The sequence below is a fragment of the Artemia franciscana genome, chromosome 5 (genome assembly GCF_032884065.1).
Source record: "Artemia franciscana chromosome 5, ASM3288406v1, whole genome shotgun sequence".
In the NCBI taxonomy this organism is placed as follows: Eukaryota; Metazoa; Arthropoda; class Branchiopoda; order Anostraca; family Artemiidae; genus Artemia; species Artemia franciscana.
In genome coordinates this window covers 55685984-55704184 of record NC_088867.1, presented here as the reverse complement: position 1 = coordinate 55704184, position 18201 = coordinate 55685984, and the positions used below count along the sequence as shown (strand labels likewise).

The window sequence follows — 18201 nt, the reverse complement described above, 5'->3', positions numbered from 1 at the left end:
GGTTTTGCTACTTTAGGCACTTCCAGGTAAGCTAGGACGATGAAATTTGGCAAGCGTATCAGGGACCGGACCAGATTAAATTAGAAATAGTCGTTTTCCCGATTTGACCATCTGGGGGGGGGAGAAGGGGCCGGTTAATTCGGAAAAATAGAAAAAATGAAGTATTTTTAACTTATGAGCGGGTGATTGGATCTTAATGAAATTTGATGTTTGGAATGATATTGTGTCTCAGAGCTCTTATTTTAAATCCCGACTGGGTCTGATGACATTGGGGGGAGTTGGAGGGGGGAAACCTAAAATCTTGGAAAACACTTAGAGTAGAGGGATCGGGATGAAACTTGATGGGAAAAATAAGCGCAAGTCCCAGATACATGATTGACATAATCGGAACTTATTTGCTCTCTTTGGGGTAGTTGGGAGGGGGGGAGTAAGTCTTAAAAATTAGAAAAATGAGGTATTTTCAACTTACGAACGGGTGATCGGATCTCAATGAAATTTGATGTTTAGAAGGATATCGTGTCTTAGAGCTCTTATTTTAAATCCCGACCGGATCTGGTGATGGGGGCGGGGAGTTGGGAGGGGGAAACCTAAAACTTGGAAAACACTTAGAGTGGAGGGATCGGGATGAAACATGGTGGGAAAAATAAACACAAGTCCTAGATAGATGATTGACATAAACGGAACGGATCCGCTCTCTTTTGGGTAGTTGGGGGGGGGGGGGTTAATTCTGAAAAATTAGAAAAAATGAGGTATTTTTAACTTACGAATGGGTGATTGGATCTCCATGAAATTTGATTTTTAGAAGGATATCGTGGCTCAAAGCTCTTATTTTAAATCCTGACCGGATCTGGTGACATTGGGGGAAGTTTGGGGTGGGGAGACCTAAAATGATGGGAAACCCTTAGATTGGAAGGATTGGGATGAAACTTGGTTGGAAAAATAAGCAAAAGTCTTGCATACGTAATTTACATAATTGGAACGGATCCGCTCAATTGCGGGGGGGGGGGGGGTAATTCTGAAAAATAAGAAAAATAACGTATTTTTAACTTACGAAGGAGTGATCGGATCTTCATGAAACTTCATATTTAGAAGGACCTCGTAACTCTGATATCTTATTTTAAATCTCAACCGGATCAAACGTAATTGGGGGGGGACAGTTGGGGGGACCGGAAATCTTAGAAAATACTTAAAGCGGTGAGATCAGGATGAAACTGGATGGGAAGAATAGAAACCTGTCTAAGATACGTGACTGACATAACTGGACCGGATCTGCTCTCTTTGGTGGAATTGGGAGGGGGGAGGTAATTTTGAAAATTGAGGTATTTGTAACTTACGAAAGGGTGACCAGATCTTAATGAAATTTGATATTTAGAAGGATCTTGTGCTATAAAGTTTAACTTTAGGTTCTGACCTTCTCACAAGTGCCAAATGAGCTCTTGGCTCTTCCGACCTCGTCCAAATGAGCTCTTGGCTCTTCCGACCTCGTACCATATGAGCTCTCGGCTCTTCCGACCTCGTCACAAGTGCCATATGAGCTCTTAGCTCTTGTTTAAATTAAAAAACTGAGTTTCTCTCATTACACAATCCAAGTTTAGTGGTTCAAATATGATTCACAGGTGGTTTTTGAGTGCAAGAGGTTTAAGTCATGGCTCTGCTTTTTTCAAAAAATGCAGTAGTAAACATTTCTTCCAGAATCCACCATTCCATTTTTTAACTCAGCCTGCAAATATTTTCTCCTCTATTAGCTATTTTACTTCGGGATATGAAAAAATTTTCTCCATTACATTGCTAAAAAAAAAAAAAAAAAAAAAAAAAAAAAAAAAAAGTTATTTCTCTTCCTGGATATTTAAGCCTCTTCCCTCGATCACCCTCTCTTTGTGTTTTTATTTACTTTTTATCATATTTATAAATTTTACTAATTTTATTTACTTTTAATCTTTTTGATGTTTTACGAGTTACGTAAAGTGCATGCATGATTCACCGTGATATCTCACCATTTTTTTGTCTTTGAAAATTTCAGGATCAAATTCAAATCTCACGGTCCACCATTAAACATTCACGTTCCGATTATTGTCAGTTCCGTAGACTTCACGTTATTTGTACTTTTGATTTGGTGAAAATACATCAGGCTTCTATAGCTCAAATCGTAGACATCAGGTTTCTATACACCAGGCTTTTATAGCTTAATCATATAAGGTTTAAAAACAATCTAAAATGCCATATGAAAGTTAAGAGGGAAATTAAAACTTAATTACCCCGTATATAAGGGTAGTTTTCACTCACTAACCCTCCTCCACTCTTTACGCTAAAGTTTACTAGTGCTTAACTGAAAGCTTTCCAAGTGCAACAAATGTAACCATTTGGTATCTGCTTTTCACTTTACTTTATTTTTTATTTGCTTTTACACTTAAATTAATTTAACCGAGTAATTTATTAAATACCACTTTGCTGCTTGTCAACAAATAATTCATCATTATTGAACTTAAGATTTTGCTAATCAAGTTTATAGCTTTCTCCGTTTGTGCGGAACAGGGGACGTTCGAGTAATTATTTCGTTTTAATTTATCTTATGCAGTGACGTTGCTTCTATAGGTGACTTCAGAGTGTCAGGGGAAAAAGCAATCAAACACTTCGTGGTAACGAACTGTAAGTAGGAGTGACATGGCTCAATAGTAACCGAAACTCTAAAAAAGGAATTTCGATATCATTAAGTGCATCAAAAGAAATTGCTTATTATGCTGATTTCAAATATATTAGATTCATCAAGTTTAGTGTTACCCATCAAAAGCTACAAGCCTGGAAAAGTTTTCCTGATTTTCGAGAAAGGCAGGAAACATCCCATTAGTCAAGAATCTTCTACCATAGATTTTGAAGCTCCTATATACAAAAATGTGGAATTTTGCTTTTTTGTTGCTAGGAGAAAGGTCATGGATTCACGTTTTTTTTTACCAGGGGCGATTGTATCGAACTAGTGGTCCTAAATTATCGAGTGGAGACTCATTTGATCGGAAATCAAAAGTTCTAGTATCCATTTTAAGTGACCAAAAAGAATGGAGGGTAGCTAGACCCCTTCCCACGCCCGCTTTTTCTTCAAAGCTGTCCGATCAAAATATTGATATAGCTGTCTTATTCATCATAGTTAAAAGTTTCAATAACTGTCCCCTTGGGGATAACATGACCCCTCTCAGCCCCTTGGGAAAGGACTCTATGTTACAAAATTTACTCATAGTTTACGCATAAAATTTTTCAGCGAAGATAGAACGGTCCGAACAGAATTTTACTGGGGAGGACGGGTTTTTACATGGGGGAAACTTTGCACATATGATTTTTCCGTGACAAGAGGGAATTTTTCATGAAAGAGAACCTGATTTACCTTTAGATTATTATTTGGCAAGCAATGAGAAATAAAAAAAAAAAATAACAGAAAGTAAGGAGCAACATTAAGGTTCGAAACAAACAGAAACTATTCCGCATACGAAAGAGTTGCCACCTCCTCAGTACCTTATTCTTTACACTAAAGTTCACATGTTCTTAAGAGCGGCTCCTGAAACATGTGAGTCGTTTAATTCGAATCTAAAGCTTTTTAAAGCTTTAATATCTTTTTAAAAGCGCTAAAAAACCTTAGCGTTAAGAGCAAGGTTTTGAAGAGGGGGGATATCCCTTTATACGGAATAATTTCTATAATAATTTGTAGGATAGAATAAAGAACTTTGGATTTCCTTAATCTGCTTAGAAAACAGTTCAAGATATTTGTGAAGTCTGCTTTCCAAGCCCTAATTTTGCATAATAACTGTAGAAAAAGTAAAAGAACTTGAGAGGAATAGGTCATCTGACGGGAGCTGGCGTTTACTCTCCCCTTGGAAATCCCCCCGCATAAAATGCACCCTCACCCGAAAATACCACCCGCAGAAAATACCCCCCACCCACAGAAATTACCCTGCCGTGGCTGCTTGGTCTCTAGTCACTTTTTTATTTTAAAAAGACTAGAACTCTTTTTAAATGTCTAAATATGTTTCTCTGATTATTTTATAGTTAAGGGAGGGAGGGATATGCCTCAAAGGGTGGATTTTAATCCAAAACATCCCAACTCTCATTAAACGTTAGGATAAATACATAATTAGTTCTAAGGAAGAGACGGGGGAGGGTAAAGTTAAAAATTGATACATATAATCCTCAGGGACGCAACCACAACTTTTTTTCTCGGTAGCCACAAAAAAAAAAATTTGAAAAATGCATCTAAGACGTGAAATGGATATTTAATCCCTCTAGATTTCTGGGAATATTTATGGTTTATGCTGTTATTATGAAACTAAGGAGTAACATTAAACCTCCAAATTAGCATAAATTATTCCGTGTAGGAGGGGTCTGCCCTTTCCTTATCTGTGCCTCAACCCCATGCTCGAAGAAACTTCGGAGGGTGCTCATTACGTCAGAAATTGAGAGCAAGTCGAAAATGATTGGAGACCAGCAGGCTGGGAAGTATTTTTAGGGAAGTATTTTCCGCGGGGGGGGGGGTATTTTCCTCGAGGGTTATTTTGCAGGAGGTGTTTTCTGAGGATATTTTCCACAAGGGGAGAGTATTTTTCAGTGGGATTAATGCCCAGACCCCGGTAAATTAACGGAAAAGCAGGTCTGGTCGCTGTCATGCCTAAGGGTCATATTCACAATTCTAAGATAATTACCAATAACAATTCGCTAATCTGTTCTCTAAGAGAAGATCAGGAGGGCATTTTAGATCAGTAGCATCAAAATATGATTGAACGTAAATCATCCTGGTGAACCGCTTCTTATGGATAGTTACCACAGAGCCGTTCCTAGGTTTGGTGGTGCCCAGGGAAAGTCAATTACAGCAAACCCTCCTAGATTAGATATAAGCAAAAAAGCAAAATTGAAGTGAAAAATTTGATAAAAGTGGTATCTAGGAAGTGCAGAATGTAAAATAAGGCCTGTTTACAGGGATGCCAATCGGGAGGGGTATTATATTATTAAAAAGGCTATATAAAACAAATTGCCCGTCCAACCGGGTTTTAGACAATGTTTTTTTTTATATCTTCACTAGAAAACCAGAAAAAAATTTGCTCCCCCCGCTTCTTCTTGAGTTAGTTCCCCAGCCTTGCTAATTTAATTTCTCAAATTTTGGGCGTTGGTTCAAACCTGAATTCCTATGACTATTCAAGTAAACTATTGGGTCAGTTACTGTTAATATCTCATTTTAGAGGTACAATCCGAGTAGCAGATTTTTGACATAGATCTTTAATTTTTCATATAGCATAATTGTGAAATTTGACATTTTCAGACCCAACTGAGCTAGATATGATCAGCCACCACCTTTCATTTTGATTCTTACTATCACCAGATCTTTTAAAGGTTTAGTTCAAAACTTTCGTCATGGTCTCTGTCATTAATCATTCTGTTGCTAACTTCTATTGCCTGAGTTGGTAACCCTCTACGGTCCTTTCTAAACTTGATCGTGTTTTTATGGTTCAAGTTTCCATGACCGTGAGAAGTAGCTAGAAATACAAGTTTGTTGGTCCTTTTCTGGCTGTTTTGGGCCTGACAAATATAGGTTCCTTACAGGACCGTTTATATTTTCTTCGAAGATGTTGAAATACCTACATTGTAAGCACGACCAAAAAGATCCGGCGGTTATCAGAGGAACTTACAAAATACTGGAACAGCCCAGTATTGCAGCTGCGGCAGTGTGCCCAGTATAGGGCAAAATCATGATTTACAAAACCAGGTATTGCTCAGCCCTCTTTACTAGTGTTTTCAAAATATTCTATTCAAAATTTAGGGGGAAAATTGCCTTCCTCCTTAGACAATATAAGCTTTCGTCATGATCTTTGTCTTTATCAGAGATAACTGTCAATCTGCATTTCATTATTTTTATTTATAGTGAATTTTGCTGACGGTATGACAAATAAAAAATGTTTTCTGATTGAAAATGCGTAGTAGTTGGGAAAGTGTAATAGAAAGAGTGGCTAAAAGTTTTTAAAACTATAGTACAAAGTAATAGGAACTAGAAATGATTATCACTAAACAACTTACAAAATACTAGAATAGCCCGGTATTGCGGATCTGGCAGTGTGCCCAGTATAGGGCAAAATCAAGGTACACCAAAACCAGGAATTGCTAAGCCCTCTATACTAGGCTGCAGCTTTAGATTGCAGCTTAGACTTCAAATCACGACAGGGGTGTGCCAAGGATGTGCAGTGGTCCCAGAGCTCTTCAATGTCACCTTAGATTACATTGTGACAAAAACCATTTCACGTCTCAGCTTTGGGCTCAAATTTGGAGATCGTGCCATCAAAGATGTTGATTTTGCCGATGATTTGGCCATTCTGGCTGACTCCATGGAGCAGCTGCTGGAAGCGCTCCGAATTCTATGAGAAGAGGGTGCCAAAGTAGGACTGCATATAAACTGGAACAAAACTAAAATTATGGTCGTAGACCCGTCTTCTCCAACTGTTAACTCTCCAGTTAGCCTTGATTGCACCACTGGCATCGAGGTTGTTCAAGGCTTCACCTACCTCGGCTCTATTATTACTACCTGGGCTCCTTAGACAATATAAGCTTTCGTCATGATCTTTTTTATTCAACATTCTGTTACTAACTTGCTTTGATAACCGAGTCCATTATAACATTAAGACTCACTGCGTCTTAGGAAGTAACCAGCCATGTTTTTTTTTATACTTTATCATGTTTGAAAACAATCTGTCTTTGATTGAAGAATCAACAGAAACATAAATTGTAATACTTCAATGTCAATTTTAGTTGGTTGTTTTGTGGCTTGTCATCTATCCTAGTCGTACTGTTTTCTTCCACTTGAATTGGTATGAAGTGATAATCTTGAACAGTTTTGTATTGCTTGATTTAACATCCATCTTTAAATGTCAATTTTTTTTCTTGTTGTATGGTCGTGCTTTCAATGTAGGTTATACCCAACATCTTTGAAGAAAATATCAACGACCCTCTATAAAAATTTCAAAATGGAAACTCCGGATGGAATAGTTGAAATTTAACAGTTATAATTTGATTGCAACATAGTATATAATTTTGTGTCACTAATTTCAAAACATACTTCTAAAATAAAGTTATTCAAACAAATGTAAAGAGGGATATTATAAAGAAAATCAAACGAAAGTAAAGTCATATAATAAGTCAAATAAATTTCCCTGCATTCGCGTGCATAGAGCCTTGCGGTGTATATAATGATTTAACTATCTGATATTATAGTTGTCGTAATATTTATTAATATATCTATCTATTGAATCTAAAAAACAACAAATTCTCCGAGTTTGAGGTGGACGACCCCCCTTCCCTGAACCCCCAAAACTAGTGTTACGCCTTACTGTTAGCAAACTTTATTTTAAACAGCTTTTTGTAATTGTAACATTGAAAAGTACGAATTGCTCAAAGTCTCGGTGATTATTTTTCTATGTAAAATTATTTTTGGACATTCAATCTAGCGTTATTAGTAAAATATTGAAAAAGATTCTTTTCCTTCCTAAATAAATTTTCTTCCTCTTAGCTCCTTTTTCTTCTAGATAAAATAATTTGAAACATGTAAAAATCAAACGGTGAATAGCTTTATTCATTTTCTAATTCAAATGCTGAATCTTCAAGATCGACTAAGTGGTCCTAGAATGTCGCAAGAGGGCTCATTCTAACGGAAATGAAAAGTTCTAGTGCCCTTTTTAAGTGACCAAAAAAATTGGAGGGCATCTAGGCCCCCTCCCACGCTCATTTTTTTCCCAAAGTCGACGGATCAAAATTTTGAGATAGCCATTTTGTTTAGCATAGTCGAAAATCATAATAACTATGTTTTTGGGGTTGACTTACTCCCCCACAGTCCCTGGGGGAGGGGTTGCAAGTTACAAACTTCAGCCAGTGTTTACATATAATAATGGTTATTGGGAAGTGTACAGACGTTTTCAGGGGGATTTTTTTGGTTTTGGGGATAGGGTTGAGGGAGGGGGCTATGTGGGAGGATCTTTCCTTGGAGAAATATGGCATGGGGGAAAAAATTCAATGAAAAGGGCGCAGGACGAATCTGGTCACGTTAGAAAAAAACGTCAAATTAAGAGCTTAATATACAATGCTGGGTGTTCGGAGCCTCTCTATTATGGAGTATAATTTGAAAATAACACAACTATACGAGCGATAAAACATATATACCACAACCATAACTCAACTAACGAAAGAACTGCTAAGAGATAACACAACTATAAAGCGAAAACAGGTGAAAACTAACGGGAAAATAAACGGACTAAGAGGTGGAAGGGGCCCAGAGAAAAAATATAATCCTTTTTCAATTTTGAGCCTAACTTCCGCAAAGGAGTAATAATGTCAGAAGCCCCGAAATACCGAATTATTTTCTTTTCAAACAGTTCGTGGTAAGGAACTGTAGTAAGGGGCGACCCGGCTCAATAGTAAATGAAACTCTAAAAAACGGAATTTTGATGCTAAAAGATATATCAAAAGAATCGAATTTTTACGCTGATTCTAAATATATAAGTTTCAGTTAATTTAGTCTCTGTCATCAAAAGTTACGAGCCTGAGAAAATTTGCCCTATTTTGGAAAAAAGGGGAAACATCCCCTAAAAGTCATAGAATCTTAACGAAAATCACACTATCGCATTCGGTATATCAGAGAACTCTATAGCAAAAATTTCAAGCTCCTATCTAAAAAATGTGGAATTTTGTATTTTTTGCCAGAAGACAAATCACGGGTGCGTGTTTATTTGTTTGTTTATTTTTTTTTTGTTTTTTTTTTCCCAGGGGTCATCTTATCGACCAAGTGGTCCTAGAATGGCGCGAGAGGGCTCATTCTAACGGAAATGAAAAGTTCTAGTGCCCTTTTCAAGTGACCAAAAAAATTGGAGGGCAAATAGGCCCCCTCCCATGCTCATTTTTTCCCAAAAGTCAACAGATTAAAATTTTAAGATATCCATTTTGTTCAGCATAGTCGAAAACCATAATAACTATGTCTTTGGGAATGACTTACTCCCCCACAATCCCCGAGGGAGGGGCTGCAAGTTACAAACTTTGACCAGTGTTTACATATAGTAATGGTTATTGGGAAGTGTACAGACGTTTTCATGGGGATTTTTTGGTTTGGGGGGTGGGGTTGATGGGAGAGGGCTTTGTGGGAGGATCTTTCCTTTGAGGAGTATGTCATGGGGGAAGAAAAATTCAATGAAAAGGGCGCAGGATTTTCTAGCACTACTATAAAAAAAAAACAATGAAAAAATAAACATGAAAACGTTTTTTCAAATGAAAGTAAGGAATAGCATTGAAATTTAAAACGAACAGAAATTATTACGCATATGAGGGGTTCTAAAAATACTTTAGCATAAAGAGCGAGGTATTTAGGAGGAGATAAATACCTCGCTCTTTATGGTAAAATATTTTTAGTGATTTCAACTATTTATTCTACGGCCTTTTTGATTCAGGGGTCATTCTTAAAGAATTGGGACAAAACTTACGATTTAGTGTAAAGAGCGAGGTATTAACGAGGGTACAAACCCCCTCGTACACATAATAAAAATATAAGAATATAAAAGTTTGTTACGTAAGTTAATTCTTAAGTTACGGATATTTTTTACTAATAAAAACGTTCGTTGAATATTAAAAGTTCTAGTAGCCTTTTTAAGTAACTGAAAAATTGGAGGGCAGCTAGGCCTCCTTCCCCACCCCTTATTTCTCAAAATCGTCTGATCAAAACTAAGAGAAAGCCATTTAGCCAAAAAAAAATTAATATACTAATTTCATTTCAATAATTTATGTGCGGAGAGCCAAAATCAAACATGCATTAATTCAAAAACGTTCAGAAATTAAATAAAAAAAACTAGTTTTTTAACTGAAAGTAAGGAGCGACATTAAAACTTAAAACGAACAGAAATTACTCCGTATATGAAATGGGTTGTCCCCTCCGCAGTCCCTCGCTCTTTACGCTAAAGTTTGACTCTTTGCCACAATTCTACTTTTTAAAACAATTAAAAACTTTAGCGTAAAGAGCGAGGGACTGCGGAGGGGACAACCCATTTCATATACGGATTAATTTCTGTTCGTTTTAAGTTTTAATGTCGCTCTTTACTTTCAGTTAAAAAACTAGTTTTTTTTATTTAATTTTAACCGAGCCCGTTGATTTTTGAAATGAAAATGGAATAGTTGTGGGAAAACGAGTCCGTTGATTTTTCAATTGAAAATGAAATAGTTGTGGGAAAAGTCAAGTCATGGCCAATCAAACAGTTCGTGGTAATGAACTGTAGTAAGGAGCGACCCGGCTCAATAGTAAACGAAACCCTAAAAAACGGAATTTTGATGCTAAAAGATATATCAAAAGAATCAGGTTTTCATGCTGGTTCTAAATACATAAGTTTCATCAAATTTAGTCTTTGTCATCAAATGTTACGAGCCTGAGAAAATTTACCTTATTTTGGAAAATAGGCGGAAACACCCCCTAAAAGTCATAATCTCATAGAATTTAAAATCACACCATCGCATTCGGCGGATCAGAGAACCCTACAGCAAAAATTTCAAGCTCCTATCTACAATAGTTTGGGATTTCGTATTTTTTGCCAGAAGACAAATCACGGGTGCGTGTTTATTTGTTTGTTTGTTTTTTTTGTTGTTTTTTTATTTTCCCCAGGGATCATCGCATCGACCAAGTGGTCCTAGAATTTCGAGATAGGGCTCATTCTAACGGAAATGGAAAGTTATAGTGCATTTTTTAAGTGACAAAAAAAATTGGAGAGCACATAGGCCACCTCCCACAATCCTTTTTCCCAAAGTCAACGGATCAAAATTTTGAGATAGCCAGTTTGTTCCGTATAGTCGAAAACCATAATAACTATGTCTTTAGGAATGCCTTACTCCGCCATAATCCCTGGGGGAGGGGCTGCAAGTTACAAACTTAGATCAGTGTTTACATACAGTAATGGTTATTGGGAAGTGTACATACGTTTTCAGGAGGCTTTTTTTGGTTTGGGGGGGAGTTGAGGGGAAGGGGCTAAGCGGGAGGATCTTTCCTTCGAGGAATATGTCATGGGAGAAGAAAAATTCAATGAAAAGGGCGCAGGATTTTCTAACATTACTATAAAAAAAAAACAATGAAAAAATAAACATGAAAACGTTTTTTCAATTGAAAGTAAGGAGTAGCATTGAAACTTAAAACGAACAGAGATTATTACGCATACGAGGGGCTCTAAAAATACTTTAGCATAAAGAGCGAGGTATTTAGGAGGAGATAAATACCTCGCTCTTTATGCTAAAGTATTTTTAGTAATTTCAACTATTTATTCTACGGCCTTTCTAATTCAGGGGTCATTCTTAAAGAATTGGGACAAAACATACGATTTAGTGTAAAGAGCAAGGTATATAAGAATATAAAAGTGTGTTACGTAAGTTAATTCTTAAGTTACGTATATTTTTTACTAATATAAACGTTCATTAAAAATTAAAAGTTCTAGTTGCCTTTTTAAGTAACCGAAACATTGGAGGGTAACTAGGCCTCTTTCCCCACCCCTTATTTCTCAAAAACGTCTGATCAAAACTAAGAGAAAGCCATTTAGCCAAAAAAAGAATTAATATACAAATTTCATTTTAATAATTTATGTGCGGAGAGCCAAAATCAAACATACATTAATTGAAAAACGTTCAGAAATTAAATAAAAAAAAAAAAACAGTTTTTTTTAACTGAAAGTAAGGAGCGACATTAAAACTTAAAACGAACAGAATTTACTCCGTATATGAAATGGGTTGTCCCCTCCGCAATCTCTTGCTCTTTACGCTAAAGTTTGACTCTTTGCCACAATTCTTCTTTTTAAAACAATTAAAAGCTTTAGCGTAAAGAGCGAGGGATTGCGGAGGGGACAACCCATTTCATATACGGAGTAATTTCTGTTCGTTTTAAGTTTTAATGTCGCTGCTTACTTTCAGTTAAAAAAACTATTTATTTTTTTTATTTAATTTTAGAAAATACAGATTGTCCAATAAAGTGGGCGTCAAGTCAAGGTTAATTTTACCCCTTTCATTGCCAAGGAACGTTGTGGACTAAGCCTTCGACATGGTTGAAATGGATTGATAGCTCTGCTGATAGCCCTTACATAAATATTCTTAGTCTAAAATGAAATGCTAAGCTTTCATGCTAACCTTAGCAAAAATGGAAGAGGGGCATCATGAGCGTCGCAGTGAATACCTATGTGAAAATAATTTGTAGAACAGATTGAAAACTAAGTTCAAATAAATTAAAAACCCTTTGAAAGCCACGAAAGTGATGATGTTGGAATTGACTGTTGGTATTGCAAACCCCTCACCTCCCCCTCCTAAAAAAGAATTTGACTTACTTTGGACAATTTTTACTTCATACAAAAACTGGGCGAAGTAAAGAACGGTGGGTAGCCCCACTCTCATTTAACAGAGCCCTCAATCAAATTCTTAGAAACAAACCGTAAGCACAGGACATCCCATTTAAATGGATATCAAAACTCTTCAAAGAATTATAATATACGCAGGAAAAAATCTACTATTTATGCTCTTCTTAATGATAAAAATTTATGTATTCTAAGTTGCTCATAAAAACACTATTAGCTTAAAGGTTTTAATAATTTTGAAAAAAAGAGCGCAATTCTGATGAATAGTCATATGAGAGAGCGATGGATTTCAACATGTATGAGAACCCTACACCAACTACCTAAAATATATGAAGCTTTGATAAAGAGATTTCATGTGTGCTTGTTTTTCCCCAGGGGCGATCCTTTCCTACCAGTTAATATAAATTATTGAAAGAGGGTTTATTTGAACAAATTTGGATATTTAGTGCCCTTCTTAAGCAGCAAAAGTGTTTTGTAAGCAGCATTCTGTGGAAACCCGCTTGTGTTATCAAAGGTATTGCCAAATTAAGCCTATCCGTATTCTTTATTAGAACTAGCCTAGTAGGTGAATTTTGTAGTAGGGTTCTTGTCATCAAGCCCGTATCCAGGGGAGGAGGTTTGAACCGCCCCCCTGAAATTGTTGTCCGACTCGTAAAAACGTAAAAAAACCACCCCAAAAAAGTCCTGCACACGACCTTGTTTATTATATAATTTATATACGGTATATGTTATTTAAATTTTAATTACTTGGCTATCATAGCTTGTGATAATAATTTGTTTTGGTGGAGTCTAAGGACAAACATCAGTGTTGTCAATATATCTAAATCCCAAAGATTTTCCATTTTTAATTGGGGAATAAAAATAAATAACTATGGAAAATTAATAATAGGAGCAAGAAACCTATTCATATCGTTTTTAATAAAAGAGTATGATAGCTCTTCCAGATGGTTTATTTTACTGTATGTTTTCTTAATAGCAGGCATCAAATTTTAAATAAAAAACGGTGGTGAAAAACACATATTAAACACCAAATAGCTTAAGAAGGTTTAGCTTACATTTGCAGATGCGCTTTTCTTAGGAATAAAAAAAATTGCTATTATTCAAATTTCTAGTTTGTGGGATCGTTTGGGGTCTTTTGTCACCGCAAGAAACATTGAGAAAAAAACTTATTTTTTTTAGAATATTGGACTTACGCTAAACACAGCAAGAAGCCAGTCACAATCCAGTCTAAAAAATAGGAACTGTGCACTTATAATACGACGCAGATTTGCTTATGGCTTGTGAAGACCATAGATCCAGACTTCTGGACTGCTTGGGGGCCAGAGTCACCCATAGCACACTCGTTGGGATGCTGTGCCACCACAAAAAAGAATTGAAAAAGAAACATATAGTACAATAGGCTTGGACTAAATTCAGGATGAAGAGACACAGCCCAACCTAAAAAATAGGAACTGTGCAGTTATAATGAAATTTAGATTTGACTATTGTTTGTGAAGACCATATGCGCAAAATTCATCAATTTTTGGGAACCAAAGCCACCCATAAGCCACCCGTTGGGGTGTTGTACCACCACGCATAACTTTAAAAAGGAAACTTTAGTCACGAAAAGCATCATCAAATTTAACTAATTGGTTTTGCTTGTTTATTTTTGCAATTCAACGTAGTAACACTTGCAAAAATATGAGACGGGCCTAAAAACTTCCCAATTCTGAAACAACCTAAGAAGAATCTTGTTGCGGTTTTAACCGCAACAATAGAGATTATAATCAAATTGTAGATAAAATATATAGTATCAGATAAGACATGGATAATACAATTCATCAAAATAGTATGAACAGATCCAAGATGGATCCAGAAAGTAAAATAAAACATTAGTTTGATGTCCTTAGTACATTAATGAATACTTTTTTAGTCGTAAACTGATGTTACTATCTGCTGTACTTCAAAGCTAACTGAAGGCATTTTTGGCATCTATGGTGAGAAACTATCCGTAATGAAAGTTGTTTCAATGCCTCGTTGACGGTTTCACTCACTATTTGTTTGAAATTAAATAAAAAAACAAGTTTTTTTAACGGAAAGTAAGGAGCGACATTAAAACTTAAAACTAACAAAAATTACTTCGTATATGAAAGGGACTGCTTCCTCATCAACGCCCCGCTCTTTACGTTAAAGTTTTTTACTGTTTTAAAATGTAGAGTTAATAGAAAGAGTCAAACTATGCAATCGATGCAATCGTCAATCGATGCATTTTTGGCATTGATGGTGAGAAACTATGCGTAATGAAAGTTGTTTCAATACCTCGTTGACGGTTTCACTCAACTATTTATTTGACATTCTCACTAGAGCTTTATGGTGAAGTCCATGCGACTCATTGATGCTTGCTACGATATGGTGTACTATATGCTTCTTTCTAGGGAGGACCGTGTGCGGGAATTTTTTTGGGGTGGGGTTGGGGGGGGGGGTACAAAAGGATATTTTTCGTGTGGGTTTTAACAAAAAACTTTAAAAATTGATCGAAAATTTATTTATATTCATTTTTTTACATTTTCTAGAGTCGGACCAACATTTCTGGGGGGGTCAAACTCCTACCCCTGGATAAAGACGTGCCTCTAGGCATCTACGTGCACTCGAATTAGGACTAAAAGAATACTAAGAACCTAAACAATCAGTGAAGTTTGTTCATTGAGCTTATGGCCAACAGGAAAAGGGACCTGTCTCTTAAATACATTCAGAGGAAATAAAAAGAAATTTTTTAGCAGAAACATTACAATTATTCTGTTTGTTGATTTTGTCGGCGATGCTTCTTTGGCGTTAAATCTGTTTGAATAAAAGAATGCCGTAATCAAGAAACAGAAAAACGAATGGAAAATATGTAATTTGTACTATATATTTTCACATATGGGGGGGGGTGTAAACTAAAGTGAAGCTCTTTTAGGAATATGAGTTGCCAAGTATATAAGGATTTTTAAAAGTTACTTTAAAAATTTTCAGTGTTTTCTTTTGAGTAGGCGTAACTTTAGACTAACACCCTTTTGGTATCTATCAACATCTAATTTTGAAAAGATCCAAAAGCCTTTATCACCGCTTTTTTGAAATTTTCTTATAAGATTTAAAAGTTTATATTGGCAACGCTGACAGGCATTCCCGTTGTTAATTGATTCCTTTTTCTTTGCAGAGCCTGTATCAATGGCGGCGGTTATTGGTGTAATTATCGCCTGTATCATCTTTCTTGTCGTTGTTAGCTTGTGTCTCCTCTATGCCTTCAAATCTGAAGGATGCTGCACTAATGATGGTAAGTTATGGGAAACTTCGAAAATCATTCTTTTATCCTTATTTGTTACAGGCGGCTCTAAACGAGACAAGATCTGAATTAAAAAGAATACGTCAAAGAAACCTAATTGTGAAATTGAGTTAGAGATAATAAAATCATCCCTATCTGGCACTGCATAAAATATATGAGTAATAAAACTAGAATAAAGCTTTTTTATTCTTTTCAACTTTTATCCTTATTTATTATAGAAAGCTAATTGACTGACTTCCATAAAAAAAAGCTTAATTCACACATTGAGTAAGGATATGGAACTATTTTTATCTTGCATAACGAAAAAATCAGAGCAGTAATCCTATAATTAGGCTAAATAAACGAACTGAACTAAAAAAAGAAAAAAAACTACCTTTTCGAAAAGTTAATAGTCTGTCTAATTTCTTTTGAGTGCACTCAAAAAAAATCTGATGTTATCCTCAAAAATATAAAAAAATAACGACAGTTATAATACTTGATTTTGAGCAACTATTCCTTCGGAATTTTTTCGGACACGGAGGATGATAATGTTAGTCATTGAGGCTTAAAGCTTATGTACCAATAGTTTCTTGGTCTTGGCTACATGTTATTAGTATGTCTGGGGGCCAGTATATAGTATTAGTAGCCCATAAATCCAATATGCTAGATTTACAAATATACTAAATCTCTGACTTTCTACGAAGTTTTAAGTCGCCCTTCCATGGGGGCACCAAAATTGTAAGATACTCCAATAGTACCCTTTACGTTTCGAAATCCCTTTGTTTACCTTAAAATTCGATTTTACCGATTACCCGATATAACCTAAATTAAAAAATGAAATACTTGTCTTTGCATCATTTTGCAAAACAATACACTCAGCAACTACAATAGGCTCTTTATTTCCTTTTTTTTTATACAGAAAATTAAAATCAGTTTCACACTGCCTTATTTAAATACTTAAAAAAATTTAACTGTGAAAATAAACCAAATCTCTAAAAAATCCCAGTAAATTGTATCGAATTGCTTTTAATACCCATAAACAATGACTATTAAAATCAGGGAACACTTCAGTAAAATCAAATTTGATTCCAATGCTTGGGATCTGGTACCTAAATAGGATCCCAATCCTTCTTAATTAATTCGAGGAAAATGAAGTCTTTTGGAACATGCATGGACAGCAGATACAGCAACCCAAATAATAGCCCTACTATGAAAGTATGTAGTGCATTAACACTTGTAAAATATGAGTATATGGACTACACCGAAATCTTAAAATTAAAAAAAAAAATTCGAAGAAGAATCTTCAGGACACATTTTTTCACTGAAGAACGATTGTTTAAATTGAGGATTATTTTTGCAGAATATGTCTAATAACTCATTTTAGCTCATAATAACTCATGAGCTAATAACTCAGTGCCGCACCAGTCCACCTTAAACTAGCACAGCTGCGAGGCTCATCCTCCGCAATAATCTATTCGAAGCTTCACCCTTTGCCCTTTCCCATGAAGTTTTAGGTTCTGTTAAATCGTTCATTTTGACCTCTTTTCGTTCGGCCCCAATTGGATGGCCAAAAAGGGTGGTCTTCGATAATCTGTCATATTCTGTCCGTAAAACGTGTCCAAGCCATCTCAATCCTTTTTCATTGTAGCCCTAAAATGTGGGATAGAACCAAAGTTTTCGTACAGTTTGCTGTTTGATAAGCGTTCAGTTAAACGGGTACCTTAAAATATTCATAAACAGTGCCTCTGGAAAACATTTAACAAATCTTCCTCTGCCTTTTGAAGCTCCTGGGTTTCAGTACCATTCGTGACCACTTTTATTACCGTAGCTTCCAATACTCTAATCCAGGTTCACAGACTTATCTTTCTATTCTTCCAGACTTTTTCCAATTATTCAAAAACTACCCTGCATCTTGGCAAAAATACTTTTTACATCTTCTCTGCATTCACTATTTCTGCAAATAATGCTTCCTAAGAGAGTGAAGCTAAGCATTTGCTAGTTGAAATCCCTTTTAAATTTTATTTGAGGAAGGTGAAGTTTTTGGAACAAATTTGAAAAGTGGAAACAGGAAACCCAGAAATAGCTATGCAATGGAAACCAGGAACGTACGCCCGGAGGAGTGTCCAGAGGCCTTGCCTGCCTCCGAAATCAAGTCCATATCCAGGGGGGCTAGGGGATATAAACCCCCCACCCCACCCTCGTCTCATCAAAACGTAACTAAAATGCATAAAGATAAGTTTTTGATGTGTTCTTTTTTCTTGTAAAACAAACCCACTCTCCCACAAAAAAATCCTTTATATGTTCTTGCCTGAAATCTTTAGTTTTATTGAATATGCTGGCTCTTTTTATTAAGTTTATCAAGTAAAACATACCTTTTTTTTTATTATTGGCCTCCCTTAATCCAATTTTTCTTATTATTTGACTTCTTCTACCCCTCCTACGTGTCTGTCGGAAACTGAATAGCTAAGAACTGAAATAGTTAATTACTCATTCGAAACTTTCGCAATGCATTTTTGTACTTGCGGTATTTTCCACTTTTCATGA

The 18201-nt window shown here is 35.8% G+C and overlaps 1 protein-coding gene across 2 annotated transcripts in view; it reads left to right on the top strand.

The window, feature by feature from the left end:
* Window positions 1–18201, top strand: part of LOC136027613 (hemicentin-2-like) — a 140437-nt gene that overhangs the window by 101630 nt on the left and 20606 nt on the right. For both annotated transcript variants that reach the window (XM_065705028.1, XM_065705029.1), the window contains exon 11: window positions 15553–15669. In XM_065705028.1, coding sequence (XP_065561100.1) covers window positions 15553–15669 — 117 coding nt within the window. The remainder of the gene's footprint in view (window positions 1–15552; window positions 15670–18201) is intronic.